At 39.0% G+C, this 22,739-nt stretch overlaps 1 protein-coding gene across 1 annotated transcript in view; it reads right to left on the bottom strand.

The window, feature by feature from the left end:
• Window positions 1–22,739, bottom strand: part of parn (poly(A)-specific ribonuclease (deadenylation nuclease)) — a 129,765-nt gene that overhangs the window by 41,660 nt on the left and 65,366 nt on the right. The window contains exons 19-21 of the mRNA XM_043711927.1: window positions 19,021–19,076; window positions 17,896–17,982; window positions 10,705–10,779 (exon numbers count right to left, since the gene is read on the bottom strand). Coding sequence (XP_043567862.1) covers window positions 10,705–10,779; window positions 17,896–17,982; window positions 19,021–19,076 — 218 coding nt within the window. The remainder of the gene's footprint in view (window positions 1–10,704; window positions 10,780–17,895; window positions 17,983–19,020; window positions 19,077–22,739) is intronic.

Raw genomic sequence — 22,739 nt, 5'->3', positions numbered from 1 at the left:
ATTTCCCTGGAGAAGAGGGAGGAGAGTTGGCTTCTTGAAGCATGGCAATCTTTAGGGAATAGAGACATCCCCACAATGCTGTCTGGAAAGAAATTCCAGGAATTTTACTTCGACAGTGAAGGAACAGTGATGTAGTCCAGATCGGGATGATGTGCACTTTGGAGAAATTCCAGGTGGTGGTATTCCCATCCAATGGTGCTTTTGGCCTTCCAACTAGTAAAGGCTGTACGTTTGGAAGATGCTGCTGATATTACTGCAATACATCTCAGTATCAGTACACACTGCTAACATTGTGCAGTAAAAGGAATGAATGCTGAAGTTAGTGGATGTGGTAACCATCAAGTCAGCTGTTTTGTCCTGGTTGGCATTAAGCTTCTTGAAATGATTGGCATTGCAGTCCATGCAAGTGTTCTAGAACACTCCTGATTTGTGCCTTGAGGTGTTGGAGTAATAACTTGATCTTGGAGCCATAGCATTTATTGGACTGGGAGAAAACGAGGACTGCAGATATTGTAGATCAGCGTCGAGAGTGTGATGCTGGAAAAGCACAGCAGGTCAGGCAGCATCTGAGAAGCAGGAGAATCTACGTTTTGGGTGTAAGCCCTTCATCAGGAATCATTCAGGAAACATCGATTCGCCTGCTGCTTGAATGCTGCCTGACCTGCTGTGCTTTACTAGCACCACACTCTTGACTATTTATTTGACTGGTCCAACTGTCTTTCTGATTAATGGTAACCCCCAGGGATTTTATTCGCAGGAGCTTCAGCCAATGGTAATTCCATTGAACTCCAATGGGCAAGAGTTAGATTTCCTCTCGTTGAAAATGATCATTGCTTGGCATTTGTGTGGTGTGAATGTTTGTTGTCATACATCGGCCCAAGTCTTGATGTTTTTCAGGATGTGCTGCACATGACACAGATCATTTCAGTATCAGATCAGCTGCAAATGGCGAACACTGAACACAGCAGAAAATATCCCCACTTCTGATGTTATGTGGAGGGAAGGTTACTGAAGATGAAGTGGCTGATGACGGTTAGACCAAGGACACAGAGGAACCCCTACAGTCTTGGGACTCAGATGACTGACCTCCATTAACCACAACCACCTTCCCTTGCACCAGAGAATCCCTCATTTTCACTGATTCTACATTTTGCCAAGGACCTTGGACGCCATACTCTGTCAAATGCTGCCTTGATGTCAAAGACAGCCACTCTCGTCACTTGTGGAGTTCAGCTCTGTTGTCCATATTTGAAGCAAGGATGTAACGAGATGAGGTATTGAGTGGCTATGGGGGAAACACAAATGGGGCATCAGTAAGGAGACTATTCCTTTGCAAGTGCTGCTTAACAGCAGAGTCTATGACTCCTTCCATCATTACGGATGTCAAAAATAGACTGGTGGGAAGGTAATTGGCCAGGTTTCCTTCATTTTATGTACAGGACATACTTGGGCAATTTTCCAATTTTCCAGGTAGAAGCCAACATTATAGCTGTAGTGGACTAACTTGGCTCAGGGTGCAGCTATTTCTGGAGTACAAGTATTATTGCCAAAATGTTGGTGGTGCCCATTACCTTTACAGTATCCAGTATCTTCAGCTGTTTCTCAATATCCTGTTGCTTGAATCATACTGGCTGAAGACTGGCATTTGTGGCGCTGGCAGCCCAGGAGGCAGTCGAGATGGATTAGGCACATAGCTGAAGATTGGTGCAAACAGTTCAACTTTGCCTTTTGTATTGATATGCTGGGCTACCCGAATATTGAGGTTAAGGATATTTGCAGAGACTCCTCATCCTGTTAGGGGTTTACTTCACCACCATCATTCAACTAGATGTGGCAGGTCTGCAGAACTTGGATCTGATCCATTGGTTGTAGAATCATTTCGCCCTGTCAAATGCATACTGCTTCTGTAGTTTGATATGCAATTGTCCATTGTAGCTTCATCAGGTTGATAGCTCCATGTTTTGGAATGTGTAGTACTGCAAAATGGGATGCCCTCCTGCTCTTACCATGGAACCAGAGTCGATTTGCCCAGCTTGAAGGCAATTATAGAGTGAGGAATTTTTTTGTTAATATTAACATTAAGCATCTGCCATGATGGGATTTGAACTTATGCCCCCAAAACATTAGCTTGGGTTTCTGGATTAGTTTGGTGGCTTGATGCCTATGTCGAGCCTCACTTATGGCCATAGACACACAGTTAAGATAAACGTAAATATACCTACTTTGCTGTTTACACAGATTAACAAGGCTTTAGTTACAGTACAGGAGACCATTTGGTCTATTAAGACTTCACTGATTCCGTGGAATCATAGAATCCCTACAGTGTGGAAACAGGCCTTTCAGCCCTACAAGTCCACACTGATCCTCCAAAGAGCATTCCATCCAGACTCAACCCCCGACCCTATCCCTGTAATCTTGCATTTCACATAGCTACTCCACTTAGCCTACAAATCCCTGGACACTATGGGCAATTTAGCATGGCCAATCCACCTAACCTGCACATCTTTAGACTGCGGGAGGATACCGAAGGAAATCCATATAGACATAGGGAAAATGTACAGACTCCACACTGATAGTCACCCAAGGTTGGAACTGAACCCAGGTCCCTGGTGCTGTGGTGGTTGTGGCGCCTCTCTGAACAAGCAACTCCCAAGCCTCCTCTCTGCACAGAGTCAATGAGCAGAAACAGATCCTTCAGTCTAAATCATCCATGCCAACCAAGTTTCCTGAAACTAAAACAGTTTCACTTGCCTGTGTGTGGACCATATCCCCCTAAACCTCTGCTATTCATGTACCTGTCCAAATGTCATTTAAATATTCTAACTGTACCTGCATCTACTACTTCCTCTGGTAGTTCATTCCACATGTGAATCAATCTCTATGTGAAATAGATTTAAAGGGATGAGGGCAACTTTCTCCCCTCTCCTTGAAAACATGCTCCCTAGTTTTGAACTTCCCCACCCTTGGGAAAAGGCCTTTGCTATTCACTTTATCTATGCCCCTCATGATTTTATAAAGTTCTGTAAAAGATCACCCTTTAACCTCCTATGCTCCAGTGAAAAAAGTCCCAGCATATTCTGGTAAATCTTTTCTAAACCCTCTCCACTTTAATAATGTCCTTCCTGTAGCAAGGGGGGGAAGGGGGACCAGAACTGTACACATTACTCCAGGAGAGGCCTCACCAATATGCTGTACAACTTCAATGTTACATCCAAAAGTCTTCCTTTTATACAAAAAAAATTCTCTCAATCCCTCTATTGATCCAACTTCAATTACAGTGAGACAGTACATTCCAGATTCTATACACTCACTGTATGAAGTTCCTCATGTCTACAGTATCCTTGGAAATCTGTGTGTTTACAAATTTGAAAGCTCACCTTCAAATAATGGCTAATTTCTTCGTAATAATTATGGTATCAGCTTTCCCAATTCCTTCAGGTCGAGCATTCAAGATTCTGACAAGTCTGAAGGAATAAACATCCTCATTTCCCCCCCTTTAATTCTCTGCCAGTAATTTTAAATCTACAATCTCTGGTTATTAACCCACCTGCTGAACAGTATTGTTATTTTTTGAAGATTGTCATCATTTTGGCACCCTACATTAACAGAGTTCATAACATTTCTGCTCGAAAAAGAACAATCGTAATTTTTAACCTCCTTACTGATCAATCACTTTTGATGAGAGAGGACCAAAAGATACTCAACACAAATGAGAATTCCGCGCCCCACCCCAACCCCATTGATTATTAAGTGAGTGCTTTTACTTTGAAAACAGTAATCCTAAAACCTGGACCTCCACTTTCTGCAAGCCACTCAAAGCAAGGTTACTACAGATTATGGTACTAAACAGTGCGATCCACAACATATGGACTGATATTTTGCAAATCTCACCAGAGGAAATAACCTTCTAATATAACAAATCAATTTGTGATTATTCAGGTAGGGCAATAGTTCCCACACTAAAATACCATCTTATTTCAAGCATCCTTGTTACATTTTCCATTTATATTGTATTCCACTTCTTCCATTGCAGGAGAGAATAAACATCAAATTGAAGAAATTGAAAATCATCACGGATAAACTCCATAATAAATAAATATTTTCTGTAATTGTGTGGAGGACTCTATAGCAGTTTAATCAAAAAAAAGAGAAAAATATTATCAAGGGAACTCTGAACAAAAAGAACTTGTTGTTAGAGTACAATTAGAGAAGCACATTTACAAGTTAGTCAAATAAAGCTTATGACAATTTTTAGAATATACATCTGCCAAATGCTGTCACACAGACAGGTTAGAGGTCAACTGGAGAAGTGGTTTCACTATTGAAATGCCCTATAATCATGAGTTTACAATTCATTTTTCTCTTGTACATACTAGTGTTTTTATTTTAAGACTGACTAATCTCCTTTAGCCAGGAGTGCAGAACATGATCAAATTTACAAGTCATATTCATCCTTGCAAAGCTTCTCTCAATAACTACACAACCTCCCATTCTACAACCTTTACTATGCTCCATCAAGTTAGAGGAACCTCGATCATCTGGAATTCGATGAACCAAACAAAATACTCCCCACTCTTGTCATTGAGGTTCCTCTGTATTTGCCGTTCTCTTCAATGTAAAAAGGATGTCTAAAGAACAAGATTAATTTAATGATTATCAAAACTCTTGGAAAAAGTCATCAGAAATCATACAAGGCTGACAGAAGACTCGACCAAAAGAAAAATCAAAACCTATGGGTGTTGAGCAAAAACCAAAAAAAATGAAAAACAAAATATTCAATCGAAGTTCTTAATGAAGATACATTTCACTTGATTAGATTACTTCCAATGTGGAAACAGGCCCTTCGGCCCACCAAGTCCACAGTGACTCTCCGAAAAGCAACCCACCCAGACCCATTCCCCTACGTTTACCCCTTCACCTAACACTACGGGCAATTTAGCATGGCCAATTCACCTAACCTGCACATTTTTGGACCGTGGGAGGAAACCGGAGCACATGGAGGAAACCCACGCAGACACGGGGAGAATGTTCAAACGCCACACCGACAGTTGCCTGAGGCAGGAACTTGCTGGCTCAACATTCCTGGTTAAGGTTTTTCAATTACTACAGTTTAGGCTTCAATATATAAAGATGAACTTCAAGTAAAGCCCTAAAAAATAACATTTAACCAGCAGCACAAAACTGGTTGTGGAACTATAGACAAGTAGAAATTACCAAAAGACTGTTTAAATTTAAGTAGGGTGTTAACATACAGACATGTAAAGTGCAAAGTTGATAGCTTTGATTTAAGGAAAAGTTAAAGAATGCACAACTGGTAAATGTTCCATTGCTTGGGAGTCGACATATCAATTTCCGCATAAAGGAAGTACATGAAACTACTGACTACCACATGAAGATCATCAAGAATAGCTTAATATTTTCCTTTTATCTCAGTATTCTTTAAAAAAAGGCAAACTTCATCCAGTTATATGTGAAACATTATTAATAAAGACAGCATATCACTGTGTTACTTTAGAAAAATAAGTTGCTCCTTGACAGCTACAAGGACACAGACATGCAATGTGGAAATTTGCCCAGGTACATCCTGCCCACAGTCTACTCTCAGTCATCAGATGGGATGGAAGATATCGTCAATTGTGCTACCAAGTGACATTTACGCAGCAATAACCTGCTCACAGGTGATTAGTTTCAGTCCTATCTGTGCTATTTGGCTCCTGAACTCATTATGTTGCTTGTCCAAATATGAGCAAGAGCTGAACTCCAGAGATGAGGTGAGTGACTGCCTTCGTTAAGTGCTGCCTTGATGTTCAAAGTGTGGCATCAAGAAGCCCCAGCAAAACAGAAGTCAATGATAATCAGGGAGAAAGACCTCCACTTGTTGGAGTCATTTCTAGCACAAATTATGATGTTATGGTTTTAGAAAGTCAATCAGTGGACCCCAAGCACATCTCTCCAGGAGTTCCTCAGGATAGTGTCCTTAGCTGAACAATTTCCAGCTGGTGTATCAACGATTTGTTCTTAACATTAGATCAGAAGGAAGAACGAACAGCAGATGCTGGAAACCAGAAATGAAAACAGAAATTGCTGCAAAAACACAGCAGGTCTGTCAGCATCTGCGGAGAGAAGTCAGTTAGCACTTCAGGTCCATCGACTCTTCTTCAGAACTGTTTTGAAGGATCACTGGACCTGAAATGTTAACTCAAGAGTAACAATGTGCTCTGATGACCTCAGTGTTCATTTGCAATTCCTCAGGTAATGAAGCGGTGTGTATCCATGTGCAGCAAGATTTGGACAAAATTCAAGTTTGGACTGATGAGTGACCAGTAACATTGTCACTGACTGGCACTTGTGTGGTGTCAATCTGAACAATAAGAGAATTTAGAGATTACCCCTTAAATTTCAATGGCATTAACATTGCTGATTCCCACATTAACAACATCCTGGAAGTTATGATTGGACTAGTTCAGTTTCTAGTCAGCCATAGACAAAAGAAAATCAAAGGCTGGGAATTCTGTGGACAGTACCTTCAGACTTCCTGAATGCACAGCAGTGTCAATATTCGCCATTTGCCTGGAAGACGACCATTCCAACAACGTCTGAAAACGTCAACACTATTCAGGGTACAGCAATCTGTATCCCCTTTCACCACCTCCATCACTCTCCTGATTTGCAGCTATCACCACCATTCTTTACTGGTTCTGGGTCAAAGTCCTGGAACTTCTTTGCCTACCAGCACTGTGCATGTGCCTAAACAATGTGGTCTGTAACAGTTCAAGGAGGTGCCCCCCCCCCCCCCCCCAACTCCCTTCTTGAGGGCAGTTGGGCAAAGGAATGAATGTTGGCTGAGTCAACAATATCCATATCAGATGAAATGGAAAAAAACATAAAATTGGTTTATATTTTTGAGGCCAAATAGGACAGCAATTCCTAGGGACTGCACAATGGCATGGTTGGAAGGTTTACATACTAAGGTCCCAGTAAGAATCCTGGTGGGACTGTAACTTCTCAAACTTGAAATAAGTTGCATGTCATCAAGTGGGAACCAGACTCAAGACAGTTCACTTACTCTCAACCTCTTGCCAAGGAGAACAGCATAACGACCCACTTATGCAAAATGGCATTACCATGAACTTGGGAAATCTGCGGCGATTCTGATACCAAACTACTCCCAGGGTCACCACAAAAGTTAATGATTCATTCAAAGCATGCAAAGTCCATGCTTTACCAGTCAGTTGGAATTTTAAAAACAACTGACCAGGATTGTACTTAAAATCTACTATAATTTACTTATTTGTAATGAGTAATCAAACGTAAATAGCTATAAACCATTAACATATAACTCTACTAATTAAAACTGAAATTCCTTTTAAAACTATTACACCAAAAAGTGGTTTTACAAATTAAGGAGAAAATGAACTCCAGCAAATACAGTTAAAAACACAAGTCAACAAAGTTAGTGGATGATCCTTTTGCTTGCCAAGACTCCTTGGATCTTCTTTCTCCAGGTTCTTTGACTTCTTTGCAGAAAGTACAGGGCAAAGGTCTCTTTGTTTCTGGTGAAAGGCAAAAGCTTACAGCACTGGAGGAAGAATAAATGGTTTTCTTAGGCATTTTTAATGCAACCATAAATGATCTGCCCTGCCAGCAGTCTGAAATATTCATCAGCATTCACACCCACAAGCTGTTTAGCTACCAAGGAATGAGAAGGCTGTTGCTAGGTTAACGACCCTTGGCCTCCATGATTGGTCTCAACTGCACAAACTAATTAGCTACTTGTTGCCAGCCAAAACTCACCCGGCATTCAAAGCTGTGCCACACTATCTACAAACATCTCCCCAATGCCAAAGCAGCAATTAAACATCACATAGGAGTTTCAATCATTTTTGGGGAAAAAAAAGTGCAGCAGTTCCTTCCACAGACCCTGATTTTAAAAACTGTCTTTTGCTACTTCAGCCCACAATCAAAGATACTGAAGATAAAGGAACCATCTTTAAAATGGAAACACCTCAAGACAACTTTCTTTAGCATCAGTTGTGGCTCAGTTAGAAGCAAACTCACTTTCAAACGACAGGTTTCAGGATCAAAAGATCATTCCAGGACTCCAGTACAAAAATCAAGGATGACATTCCAGTCATACTGCCATACTGAGTGAGTACAGTGCTGTAGACACATAACAGGCTCTGATTACTTACTGGGACGGAAAAAAAAAAATCTTACTGTTTTACTGTATTCCAATAGCCTGGCCAATACTTATTCCTCAGTCAACATTACATAAATTAGTTTTCGGGTTACTATCGCTTTGTTGTGTTGGAATTTGCCAAATTCATATGAGCTGTTATGTTTTGTACAATGTTGGCGGTCCTTCCCAAAATAAACCTAATTTCAAAGCAATTTGCAGTGAATGGAGGTGTAAAATGGTTATGAGAAATGTAAGTTAGGGCTATGTACAACACCAGAAGCTATTCAGGCCATCGAGTCGGTGTCCTGCTGTATCCCTATATCCTTACAAGCTTATTACCTTCAAAAGCCCATCCAATTTCCTTTTGAAATTATTGTGCCATGATGATGGTGGAAGCAGAGAGCATCAAAGAGCCATCAGGACCAAAAAATCTTTCTCCCAGGCCCTGGTTAAGAGTAAAGTCACACTTCTTTGGATTTTGAACATCATGTTAGCCAAATCAGTCAAAGATGGCAGATTTCCTACTTAAAAATTAGTTTTCAGGTTTCTACTGCATTGTGTTGGAATTTGCCAAATGCACACTGGCTGTTATGTTTTGTACAATGTTGGCCATCCCTCCCAAATATCTCTCTCCATGAATGCTGCCTGACCCGCTGTGATTTCCAGCATTTTTTGTTCTCAGTATTAATGAACTAGAGTAATTTTTATAACAAGCCAATGCTGGTTTCATTGCCAATAGTGAGGAGCAGCTTTCAATTCCAGATTTATTAATTGGATTTAATTTCTACCCATTTATTGTCAAATTTGAAGGAGTGTCTCACAGTATTAGACAATTCGACAACTAGACAACCATACGTCTCCAATCAAAAAATTCACTAAATTGAGAAAAAACCCAAAAGGAAATAAGCTAAACATTTCACTGCAACAGAAGATTAATAGGTCACGAAGAACAATTGCTTGACTATCTCAGCTTTGGCTTAACTTACTCAATGGCTCCCCCTCGATAAATCATCAAGATGTCAAAGGTTGATGGGTCCTTTTTCAGAGGTTTGTTGTATCCCATCCAGCAAGGTGGTCTCAAGACCAGCTGAGAGGGGGAAAAAGACCAAGGGACTACAGAAAGGAAATTATTTACACTTGCTTATGTCTAGGATTATTGCTAATCAATTGTTTCCCAAATAACAAGTCAAACTGCATTTTAAAACTCAAAACAAGAGCGCAACCTATTTGTCTTGGTTTCAACATTCATGTGAACCTGGATACTTGCAATCTTACCGACTAATTGAAGTAAGTGTATGGACCACAATAAAGCTTGCAGTGGATTTGTTGTTAATATTTGTGTACTTGTTTTTAATTTGTACTTGTGGACATTGAAAAATGCATAATTGTTGACTGTTTACTTTCTGTACAAAAGTTTATCAATGAAAAAAGGTTAACGGTGATGCCCAAAAGCCTAAACTTCAGATCGATTTCTGACCCGGCTGTAGCGTTGGCAATCCCATATTCGCAAATTTGTTTTCCTTACCATTTCACATTGGAATTCCACATGAAGATCAGATTTAAACATTTTGAATAGCTGGACAAGAATAACGCTCTTCCCCAGTCCCTGCCACTCACCACCTTCAGGTTTCTGTTTTACTTGCTGTTATGTTACTTTTGCAATACCTCTTGTTTTGCAGACAGGTTTGGCTGCTTGATTCTCAGGTGAAGAAATTGCCATGACAAGAAACAAAACTAGTTTAAAAACTTTAGCTAGGTGGTTGAGTTTACCGAGGAAGATAAGAAAGAAAACATTACCCTTGTGCTTGTACTGAACATGTTTATTCTTGAGTTGGGATCACTGAATGACTGTCACAAGTGCAAGCGGCATATGAATCAAAAGAACTGTGTGACTATCACATGGGCTATATGGGCATTCTTCCAAATTCCTAAATAGCAAAACATTCTACTTCCAGAGGTTTTGCTTCTATTTTGTCTCCCCATGTTAAATTATACAGACGGCTGACCAAATAGTGTCCAGCTAATGAACAGCTGACCAGTATAGACCAAGAGGGTCCAAAGTTCAGATGCCGACTTCTGCTGGGCTGGTTAATCGTAGTCAATGTAGGGATATAGGCTGTGAAAATGGAATTCAACTGATGTTGGATTAGTGAGTGGAAAACTGGATACAGCTTCTATTCCTAATCACTTCCCACTAACCTTTGACTGGCAATGAGCTTTTGTTCAAGTCAGGCAAAGATAGAACCAGATTGGCTCGTCATTCTCCTACAAATCAAATAGGCTGTCAACATTCATCGTCCAGAGTGAGACATGAATAAGAACCAACCAAGCAAAGTACTGCAGAGCAATCATTATCCACGGAGCTATGCATTAACAAGAAATTCACACCTCCACAGGAGTTTGGAGGGGTGGGGGGGGTGGGGGGGGGGGGGGAGAGAAGAGAAGAGAAGTGGAAAAAAGTTGGCAGATGATTAGTATACAATAAGTACAGATCACTGCCCAATAAAAAAATCAGGATCACTCACCAATTTGTACCTGTTCACGTTGGCTCAATGCTACAAATGCTGAAGTATCATCTATCCAAGACACCTGGATGTTACCTGAAATAAAGACCAAACTAAAATGACAATTTGAATGGCAATGCTTAAAGACAATGAAAATATACTTTGATTTCCATGAGATTTTTTTTAAAAAAATGCCTTTTATTAACATATTTTCAGATTTAATCAAGTCAACAACAGTCAACCAAGCTCTCTATCTACAGCAATGTTTTGTTCTCAACTTCACCATAAGGTGCATACCACACAATCAAATTGAGCTAAAGACTATCGTACTACAAAAATCTTCCAAAAGCAGAACTGATGTTTCTTTCTACTTGTTTTGATACTTAAATAGGGGCAAACAATAGTTTGATGCAGTAATTTTCAAACATTTTTGGTTAAGGACTCCTTTTCAATAGGTTAATAAAAGTTATATCCCTCAGTTATGATACTATTTAATACTCAATGCAGAAGAGCTACACATGAGGAGTGTTGAAGTAATGCTTTTAAGAAAATTGGTATATTCATAGATATCATAGAGATATACGTGCTTGTTTCTCATTATCAGAAGCACAAGGGAAAATGGAGCTCAGAACATAAAGAAATAAGGAGAGTAGGATATTTTGCCTCAAGCTTGTCCCACTATTCAACTAGATAATGGCTGATCTGCCCCAGGCCTCAACTCTTTGTGCCAGCTTCTCATTGTCCTCAACTCCACAATATTTCAAAAATCTACCTACCTCCTCCTTAAAAAGCTTCAGTGATCAAAAATCCACAACTCTCAGCAGCCCAGGAGTCTGGACATTCACTTTCCTGTGGGAGAGAAAATTCCCTTGCATCGCAGTTTTGAATGAAATGTCCTTTTCTGCATCCTGTAAATGACATTCCCCAACTCTAAATACCTTCTCAACATCCACCCTGCTAAGCCCCTCAAAATCTTGTTTCAATAAGATCACCGTTTCCAAACTCTCCTAAATAAAGACCTAACCTTTTTAGCCATTCTTTGTAAGTGATTCCCTTCATCCTAGGAATCAGATTGTTTTTTGAACTGCCTCCAAAGACACTGCCTCTTTTTTTAAATATAAAGGACCAAAACTGTACATGATACTCCAGGTGCAGTTTCAGCAATATCCTATACTATTGTAACAAAAAACTTGCTTATTTTTAAAACTTCAATCTTTTAGTAATAATGGCCAATAATTACATGCATCTGCACGATAACCTTTAACGGTTCATGCACAATTACACCCAGGTGCCGCTGCACTGCACCTTTTTTTTTTTGAGAGTCTCTCTCTATTTTAATAATTGTCTACCTTTTGTTTCTGGATTAGAATGGTGCTGGAAAAGCACAGCAGTTCAGGCAGCATCCGAGGAGCATTGTTTTAACCTACCTTTTGGTTCTTCCTAACAAAGTGCATGACCTCTCATTTCCTAGATTAAGTTCTATTTACCAAGTTTTTGCCCACTCACTCAATCGATCTATATTCCCTTGCAGAGATTTATGTCCTCATCACATAGCATGCCCTCCTAATTATGTATCATGAGCATATTTGGTTACATTACCGTCTGCACCTCTTCCAGGTCATGAATAAACTTAGAAGTTGATAAGTAAATAATGGAGGCCTGAAGACGGATTCTTGATGTACTCGATTAATCAAGTCTTTCCAAGTTAAAAAAAACCATTAATGCTGACACATGGTCTTCTGTGCATTAACCAATCTTCAAACCATGCTAATACATTACCTCCAATACAATCAGCTCCTATCTTGTGCAATAATATTTTGTGCATCTTAGCTAATACCTTCTGGAAATCCAAACATACAGATCTACCACGAGGGTACTTCTAGTGTGATACTAGCATTCTTGTCTCTGAGCCAGGAGGCAGCAAGTTCAAGTTCCACCAGCCCTGGATGTGTATCACATCTTCTCAAGAGGTTTCAAAAATAATTACTACATCTGTTGGTTCCTTTTAGCAATTCTGGTTATATCCTCAAAAGAACTTCAGCAAATTTGTTAAACATAATTTCCCTTACACAAAACCATGCTGGCTTTATGTTTTTCTACATGCCCCTGCTATTTTTTTCCTTCAGGGATTCTAGTCTTTCAGTCTTTAACTTAATTTACTTTGAGCTAGACGCATGATTATATAGTACGTACCTAAATAAGCTGAGAAGAAAGCATCACTTTCGTCCGAGGACTTGACTGACTATTTTCGCCATGCTAGGCTATTTGGCTTATAAAACTCCTGCCTTCTGTCTCCCTCCCTCCCTTCTTGAATAGGGACATCAAATTAACAGTTTTTTTAACCTGCTGGAGTCCTCCTGGAATCCAGTGAGTTCTGGGATATTGATTGGGATTCACTTTTTCACCACCCGACAACTACTGTTCTGTTAAAATAAATTAAAACTCCATCTGCCACTCCTCAGCCCATTGACCCAAGTGATCAAGATCTCTGGTAATCTTAGATAACCTTCTTCACTGTCCACTATACCATCAATTCTCTTGGCAACCAAACAGCACTCTTATGCTGTAAAAATTGGTGTGCTCTTTCCAAGTTTTGTTTCATGCATGTCAGTCCTGCTGAGTGCAAGACGAAAAGCTTCAATTCAGCATAAAAGCAAACAAATCGAAAAAGAAGCACTACAAACAATGATTCTCAAGTTTGCAAAGAGGTCAAAAGATCTGGCCTACATCAACCACAATCCTGGAACAAAAAAATGCATGAGAGAAATTCTTCATTAACAAAAACTGAAGTGGCTGGACAAACTCTGCAGGTTTGACAGCATGTGAGAGAAGACCGAACAACGTTTTGGAGTCCAGTGACTCTTCATCAGATTGGAATTCTTTGTAAATTCTTCATTTACTGATCAAATCAACCAATGATAATTTAATATCCACACTTTTCAGTCATTTCTACCAGTTCATTACAATAACTTTGGATCACGTTGAAGTTGGGTGGATTCTACTGAATTAATTCATAGCAAGGATTTTGTATTTGGTGCTGATATGGAAACATTCAATTTGCTATTTTATTACAAAGCTACTCACAATCCAATTTTATTTCCATTCTAAGGCTCTCTTTGCACCTACTATCCAGACAAGAGGAACAAAATTGTAGAGTGACATGTGTGCTGTTGTGACATAAAAACAGTGCTCTGATCACCACAAGTCTAGCAGCTCCACTTTCACGAAAAAAAAGGATCAGTTTGAATAAAATGGCTGCATAATAAACATGAATCTTTAAGTCTCTGTAGTCCCTCTTGAATGACAGGATTAGAATTAAGGTTTATCAAAGCACAACTAGTATTAAAGCTAAAAGCAATAACATGCTCCTAGTTCTTGTTTACTTACACCATATGGTTTGTCCATTTTGCAGCTAGTTTACAAGCCATTAACAATACAATTTATTTCACCACAATGTCACTCTACCACTGCCCAATGTCCTTTTATATCATAGTATATTTTCAAACAGTGCATCTTTGATTTCTCATTATCAGTCCTATGCCAATAAACCACATTTTCTGGCTTGAAGTTTACCAACAAAATAAAACTACAGGGCAAATAAAAACCAGAATAATCTAGATCCAAGAAATTACAAGACATGATCAGTGAATCATTGTTAGGGAGGAACCACATGACCGGGAGCCAAGACGGTCAGGATGCAAGTCATCATGTGCTTGGCAACAAAAGTTAAAACTGCAAAATTAAAATTGAAAAACACAAATGTTAAAACACTCATGACCAGTGTTTAAATTCCACCAGTGTTTTCTTGTGCTACACATCTCAACCCATTCTATACGCAGATGTAGAAGCAGCAGCTGGAAATCTATCCACCTTGCTCGGAGATTTGTGGCTCTTGATGAACAGAATATAGCTGCCAATGGAAACCACAATGTCTCAACGCTTACCCAAGTTGTATAACATCCAAAAAACCAAATGAGATATTATTGGCATGGCTTTGATTAGTAAGAGTTGATAGAAAAGAATTTTCGGCAAGAGACTTTGTAAACTAATTCAGTAGTTCAGGCAGGTAGACAATACTGGTAAACAAATTGTTCCTTCTTGGATTTTGCTGGAATTAGGTTGCATGTCGCATACTGTGGATTAGGGCTTCCCAAAGTGGGCACTGGGACTCCAATTGGCACTACAAGCTCAGAGGTAGCAATGTCTGTGATGGAGCTCTGACCAAGTTATAAAATTGTTTGTTGCATCTCGAAAAGTCCCCACATTGAGGAGTCTTATTGAGGGGTCACAAGAGTTTTCAAGCCTCTACATTTGGCGAAGTACTGCTGTACATGACCATTGGAAGCATTAGGTTTAATGCAGTATAATGCCAAACAATGTTCCACATAATAAGTGCCTCCTTCTGAAGGTTGCTAGAAGTGATCATTTGAAACAGTGAATTACTTCTAATAGCAAAAACATCTTTGAACCTATTAAAGCATTTTGTCTTAATTTAATTCCTCAAATCTGTTGTTGGCTTCATTATATTTCTGCAAGATTGCTACTAAACATGTTAATAATGAACTGAATAGATACACATCTTAGCAAGATTTGCAGCTAATATTGAGGTTCTAGATAGAAGGTTTGCTCGCTGAGCTGAAAAGGTTATTGATGTCATTTCCAGTGGTGATTCCAGTTGGAATGCCATGCTTCTAAGAATTCTCGTGTGTGTCTCTGTTTGACTTGTCCTAGGATTGATGTGTTGTCCCAGTCAAAGTGGGGTGTCCTTCTTTATCTGTATGTAAGGATACTAGTGAGAGAGGGTCATGTCATTATGTGGCTAGTTGATATTCATGTATCCTGGTGGCTAGTTTTCTGCCTGTTTGTCCAAGTAGTGTTTGTTACAGTTCTTGCATGGTATTTTGTAAATGACACGAATTTTGCTTATTGTTTGTATAGGGTCTTTCAAGTTCACCAGCTGCAGTTTTAATGGGTTGTGGACTACCATGATGCCAAGGGGTCCGAGTAGTCTGGCATTCTAACCGGACCTCTATCAACAAACACATTGACTTGGATCCTATTTACTACCACCTGAGAAAAAGAACAGGAAATTACATGATCATAGGAAATGATGTCACTGCAAGAAATGACATCACCAACCAAAGGAAACCCAAACACAAATAGAAAGTGGGCTACACTACCAGTGCTTCATCCAGAGGCTCATTGAAGATATTATTTAGTATGGTGATGAAACTTCTGAAAATGAACCTTCCAACATTTTTATACTATTATGATATAACTATCTTTAATAATTCCTTTTTCATGTAATCAAACAGCTAGTTAAAAAAAAATTAGCTTCTTGCTAACACAGATAGGGAATTAACTGCTTATCTGTCAATTATATATGATGAAAATGTACATTCACCACCTTTCGCATGTTACCACATCTTCATGCTGTACAAGAACTCCAATTTAAAAGTGGATATGTGATTAGACAAAGGACTGAGTCTTCAGCGGTGATGTTTCTCCATGGTTTTAAAAAGAAAGAAACAATCAAAAAATACTGTATATACTGGAAATCTGAAACAAACACAATGCTGGAGAAATTGACACAATCATAAAATCCCTACAGTATGGAAATAGGTCTTTCGGCCCAACAAGTCCACACCGACCATCCGAAGAGTAACCCACCCAGACCCATTCCCCTACCCTATTATCCTATATTTACCCTGGCCCAGGCACCTAACATACACACCCCTTGACACCATGGGACAATTTAGCATGGCCAATTCGCCTAACCTGCATACCTTTGGATTGCAAGAGGAAACCGACGCAGACATGGGGAGAACATGCAAACTCCACAGTCGCCAGAGGCTGGCATCTAACTTGGCCCCTGACACTAGGAGGCAGAAGTGCGAACCACTGAGCCAACGTGCCACCCCATGCAGATAATAGGACATTAAGGTTTGGAGCAAGTCTAAAAATATTCTAATTCCTGCATACAACTTGACCAAGAGGCATCGTTATAATCCTGGTTAAAATCAGGATGTGGGTACCATCTACATCCAGTTTTCCACATTTAGATGGCAACAACAACTTGGACTGGTTTACAGTTTAATTTGTGATACATTACAGAATAGGAATGGGGAGATCGAGAATGGTAGCCCAGATGGAATCATCTGGAGCCAGGTCAACTAGCCCAGCTCAAATATCAATCCTCCAACTTGCTGAACATTACAATCTAATGCAAAGGGAGCCTATTTGACTTCAAGAAGCTGTGCCTAGAAGGCTTTGTAAGGCATAAATTGGGAAAAAGGAGTACCTGGTGCCATTTTAAATAGATACCAATATGGAAAAGCTCAGTGAGCACTTTCATAGAGCAAGCTCCAGTGAAATGTTGAGTTTCTCCAGAATTTTGTGTTTGCTTCATAAAATGGCTTTTTTTTTTTAAGAAAGCTAACTTGGGCATAATTAGATTTTAAATAAAAATAAAATTTAAAATTATCTAGCAGGGATGAATCAGTAGAAACTTTGGAATTTGAGACATTGGTGAGTCAAGTGTTATTACAATTCTTTGGAAAGTTTTGCTGATATAATTTTTAATCACATCTTCCCCATGTACAAATTCCAATATTCTCTTTATTTTATATACAATGTCAATGGAAAGCATTTAATAGGATGACTATATTCTTTAAATTTTTGAATTATACTTAAAATGTAAGTTTTTGAGATTTTCTGAACTATAACTGATGACAGAACAAACAAAGGAGGCCATGGATATAATTTATCTTCAAATTTTTGCAGTCATTTGAAAATTATCACTAAATCAGCAAATGGTGACAATGAAACTCATTTTCCCCTATGATAAGGCTTGTTGTGGCCATACCATTCCACCAAGGAAACCGTCATGATGTAATGTTGTTTGAAATGTTAGCTCAGGTTGAAAGGGGGCACAGAAAATGCTAGAGTGGGCTGTAATCTGCAGAGATAAAAGAAAAAGCAATCTGATTTGCTAAATTCTGTAACACTCGCACCCTGAGCAAGTCATCAATCTTAGTAAACCTGTTTTGAAGTAGTTATCAACAATTAATTAATTAATAAAAAGGAAACATGCAACTGGAAGTTTAAACCTTCATTTTTAAATGAAGGTGGTACTAGTCAGGTTGCTAAATTATATCAGATGAAACTAGCCACATTTTGAATTAGCTCACAAGACAAGTAGGTGGATCCTACCAAAGGCACTAAAAAGCTGGTATAGGTCACTGGTCTTCCATTCCTTTGGAAAACGCACATGGAGAACATGGTCCCGCTTTGGCTGCACTGGAAAACAGAGTAAATGCTGTTAGTGCCTAATCATAGAACATCAGGGATCGAAAACTTAGTGGAGGAAAAATGTAATGAGCACAATTTGTTCTCTCAACACACGAATCGGTTAAAAATAGATGCATCAGTAAGTAAGTGCCAATAACTAGTCATAGTCTAATCCTAGAACAACTGATGGCCTTCTTTATTACAAAAAGCTTTTCATTACTTTCAGTGAGCTGTTGTACAGATTCTTCCTTTTCCCTGGAGGCTGTCTAACATTCCTTTTCAGAAAATAGCCAAAAGAAATGCTACACACTTCAGAAAAAAAAACACATGATCACCACAGAGTACTTGATTTTTCTCATTCCATAGCCTTCTTGTAATTGCTTCAGTGCCTGTTACATTTGACAGTAAATTCTTGGGATAGGTTTTGTTGGAAATGTACAGGCTGACACCACATTTGCACTTGCTACTGTGATTTTCAAAAGGGTTCTACTACACTTTTGTAGGCAATGATTATGCCACACTTGAAGCAAATGTTTAAAGGTTCTTTCTTAGTTTCTTAGGCATGATTATATTCATCATTGCAACCCCATGACAGCTTTTAAAATGAGCCAACTTTGGGTAGTAACAGCAAACATTTGAAAATTAGCAACTCTGTTCGAAGTACAAGTATACTGCAAAGGTTGGAACACATCGAACAGGAAACATAAAACAGCCCAAGTTGAGTTTGATTTTAGTACAGAATTATTTTAATAAATTAAACTAATTGCCACAGAAGGCTGTGGAGGCCAGGTCATTCAGTATATTTAAGACCGAGATAGATGGGGTTTTGAGTATCAAGGAGATCCAAGGGTTACAGGGAGAAAATGGGATAATGGGGTAAAGAAACATATCAGCCATGACTGAATGGCAGAGCAGACTCAATGGCTTAATTTGTGCTCAAATGTCCTATGGACTCCCCTGAAAAATGCACTTAACATTATTTGGCAGTTCCTTTCAAGGGCATGTCAATATACACATTTATACATTTTAGTTCAAGTCCTTACTTACAATCTGGCCCACTCAGATTCAGATATGGAATGTCAATGACTCTCATTAGAAACAGCCTGTGAACAAAAAACAAAAACACACACTAAGATATAAATCTCATCAAACCCATTTCAGACAACAGAAGTTACATTTTATTTGAATAGAGTTTACAGGATGAAGGGAAACAATAGTGAAGAAATATTCTTAAAAATTTCTAAGGGATAACAGCAAACTAATCATATTCTTCTGAGAAGCAAGAAACAAAAACTAGTAGTATTGTCCTATTCAGACCAGTTAATGTCAACACAATTCGGTCACTATCTGCCAAGTCTGATGTAATCAGACACAAAATACTAAATAAATCTCCATCCACTTTCACCCCATTTTCTTTTCGGTCTTTCATTGGATGCAGGTAGTCATTGAAAAGGCCAGCAGTCCTTTTCCATTCCTAATTGATTTTGAGAAGATGGTAGCGAGCCACTTTCTTGAACTGGAGTTGCACATTTCATTCAACATGTTTCTGTTCTGGTTGAAGGCCACCTTAGAAGACAGTTAAAAACAACCAAATTGTTGTGGGTCTGGGGCAGATCAGGTTAGAATAGGATTTTTCCTTCCCTAAGTAAAAGGAAGGAGTGAGGACTGCAGATCAGAGTAGAGAAGTGTGGCATTGGAAAAGCACAGGTCAGGCAGATTCTGAGGAGAGTCAAAGTTTCGGACATAAGCCCTTCATCAGGAATTCCTGATGAGTCTTCAACGTAATCAATGACAGCTCCATAATCTGTTTATTGAGAGTAGCTTTCATCTTTATCAATTACTAACTCAGTCACACCCATGAATCACAAAGAGCATCCAAGTTCAGCAGGTAATAGGGGAGGCAAATGGATTGTTGAGCATTATTTCAAATGGAATGGAGTAGAGAAGTAGTTTTGCTGAAACTATACAAGGCACTAGTTAGACCACAGATGGAATACGGTGAACAACTTTCAGCCCCTTATTTAAGGGGAGCTATTTTGGCATTGCAGGCAGTCCAGAAAAGGTTCACTGGGCTAATACCAGGATCTGGAGGACTGTCTAATGAGGAGATGTTGAGTAGATTAAACCTGTACTCTTTAGAATTAAGAAGAGTGAGAGATGATCTTTTGAAAGAAAGATTCTTAAGGGACTTGACAGGGCAGATGCGAAAAAAGTAGCTGCTCCTTGTGGGAAAGATTTTTAGATCAGAGGGCATAATCTCAGGGTAAGGGTCACCTTTTAAGACACAGATGAGGTGGAATTTCTTCTCTTACAGTGTACGGAGTCTGTGGAATTCTTTACCTTGACAGCTGTCATTGTCTGGGTTAATAAACATATTTATGTCTGAGATATATTTTTATTTCGCAAAGGAATCAAGGGTTATGGGGAAAAGGCAGGAAAGTGAAGTTGAATTTTATTAGACCAGCTGTGATCTCACTGAATGGCACAGGAGACTCAATAGGGTGAATGGCCTATTTATGCTCCTACATCTTATGGTCTGGTATGACTAAGCTACCATTTCCTCCTTCTCTCTCTCATTGTCCAAATCATGGGGAGGAGAAGAAGAGAAACTAAAAGTGCATGCATGGACACAGTCTGGATAGTTTGATATGCTGTTGCGTTGAAGACTTGAGTATTCAGCAGCCATATTTCCATTTAGCTTGGGTATTACTGTGCAATTGACCTGTAGGACTTGAGACCACAAAGGGAGTTGTGATGACAGCACATAGTGGGGCTGCATGATGTTCCTTTAAACATGAAGAGATTATAACACTAATCATTTGCAAAAACAGCAGAAAGAAGTCAACTTTCAAAAGGGACCCATGCAATTCTATTGGGGTTATGCAAAATGCCTGGGGACAATAGCTCAAAATACAAAGCTTGCTCAGGTAAGCAGGGACAGTGCAAGTGGTAGGGACAGTACTGTATTAATTTTCTGTCACATACACATACCTGTAATAAAACATAAAATACCACATTAGGAAAATGTAAACCACATTGGTGTCAAATAACATACCCTCACATACCACTAAGCATATCCTAGAACTACAGTAGAAACTGTAGTGTCCTCTCCATCTGGACAATTAAAAAAAAACACTCAAATTTTCATACTGCAATGGAATCTTCAAGACTACTATATGACAAACTCAACAGTTAAGTCAACTATATGATCCTCAGACAAAAAAAGTCAGCATCTTCCCTCACCATCCGGTGAAGTTTCAAAATCTGGTAGCAAATTTGTTACAGTAATTTGTGCAACTTCAAAAATCACTTGAAATGGTGCAAAATCAAAATAAGCAAGCTAATTTTTGTGGACTTTACAATAGGAAATCTCACATTTTCAAAGTCTCCCTATACTAGGCAAATTAGTTTCATATTTATGACTAATATTAAAGATTTCTGCTACAGCTAGCACAACCACACCCAACTCTTGGAACATAAGACCTGGCAAATAAGCATAATATACATCAAGTAGGGACTTGCTCAACTACCTCAATAAAATGGGATCATTTACTTAACAGGTTTTATTCACCACTAGATTTTAGAACTTGATAACCTATATTAGTTACTCAACATCAGTTACTTTGTTGCACATCAATAAGTCAAAAGGAGAGAAACTAATGCAAGGCACTGAAAACACCAGAGAAGTTCAAATTCAAATGTGAGGTTATATCCTCCTTTTTTTTATATAATGAAGCGGCAGTGTTGATACAGTAAGAAAACTCATGTGCTGCTTTTCACTAGAACCTTTGCTTAGATTAAAAAAAAACCTCTCTTAAAAATCTTTCTTCCAATGTCAGAAAGGTTCAAGGATCAATCCCCTTTCATGGCTAACTTGCAGTAATGATCACTTTTCAGTTTTGGACTGGTATGAACATTTGAATATTTTTAGATTCTAAAATGATAAAAAACTACTTTCTACGATCCAAAACTCTCGCATCCTTTGACCAAAGCAGAAGAGGCTTTGAGTTTCCTGACAAGATCAGGAAAAAATTAGATTGCTCTGCTCTTCATTTTACTGCTCAGATGGGCAAATATCCAGTAATCCGACAAGAAAAATAAAGACTCCATAAGTCATCATATTGTTATGAAGTAATATGATGCAAATAATATTTCAGAAAGATTAGGTGGACGCAAATAGAGACTGAACATTTTGGCAAAGGGCACTTGTTAAGAAAAAAGGTACTGGGTACAACAGCAACAATACTGCACCTGCAAGCTAGCTCAGATGGAGTCACACAGTCTGGAGAATTTTCAGAGAAAAGTCGCACAGCCCCAATAGGGATACGACTGTTGCATTTTGAGGGAGGGACAGAGGCCTGACCGAGAAGCAGCAGTCCATAGCTCAATTGCTCTTTCTTTCTCCTTTCAGCAAACAGAGCCAAACATCCACCTTTATACCAACAGCTTTGTTCAGAATAGCCTCTGCAAGCGGTAGAAGCGAAATGACAACGTCACTAATACAGACACCCAGGTTCCCACTATGGCAGATCAAGAAATTTGAATTAAAGATAAATTTGAAATGAAAAGCCAACGAAGACCATGAGACCACTGATGGCTGTCATTAAACCAAAAAAATTGCATTTGATTTACTCGTCATTTATGGAAGGAAATCTGCCATCCTTACTTGGTCCAGTTTACACTGGACTTCAGACCCATAGCAATGTGATCAACTCTTGATTGGCCTTTGGATTAATATGGTTTTAAGGGGATTATGGTTTACAGGA

The sequence above is a fragment of the Chiloscyllium plagiosum genome, chromosome 21 (assembly GCF_004010195.1).
Source record: "Chiloscyllium plagiosum isolate BGI_BamShark_2017 chromosome 21, ASM401019v2, whole genome shotgun sequence".
Taxonomy (NCBI): Eukaryota; Metazoa; Chordata; class Chondrichthyes; order Orectolobiformes; family Hemiscylliidae; genus Chiloscyllium; species Chiloscyllium plagiosum.
Note: the sequence above shows the minus strand (reverse complement) of the source record. Positions and strands in the feature narration are given on the sequence as shown.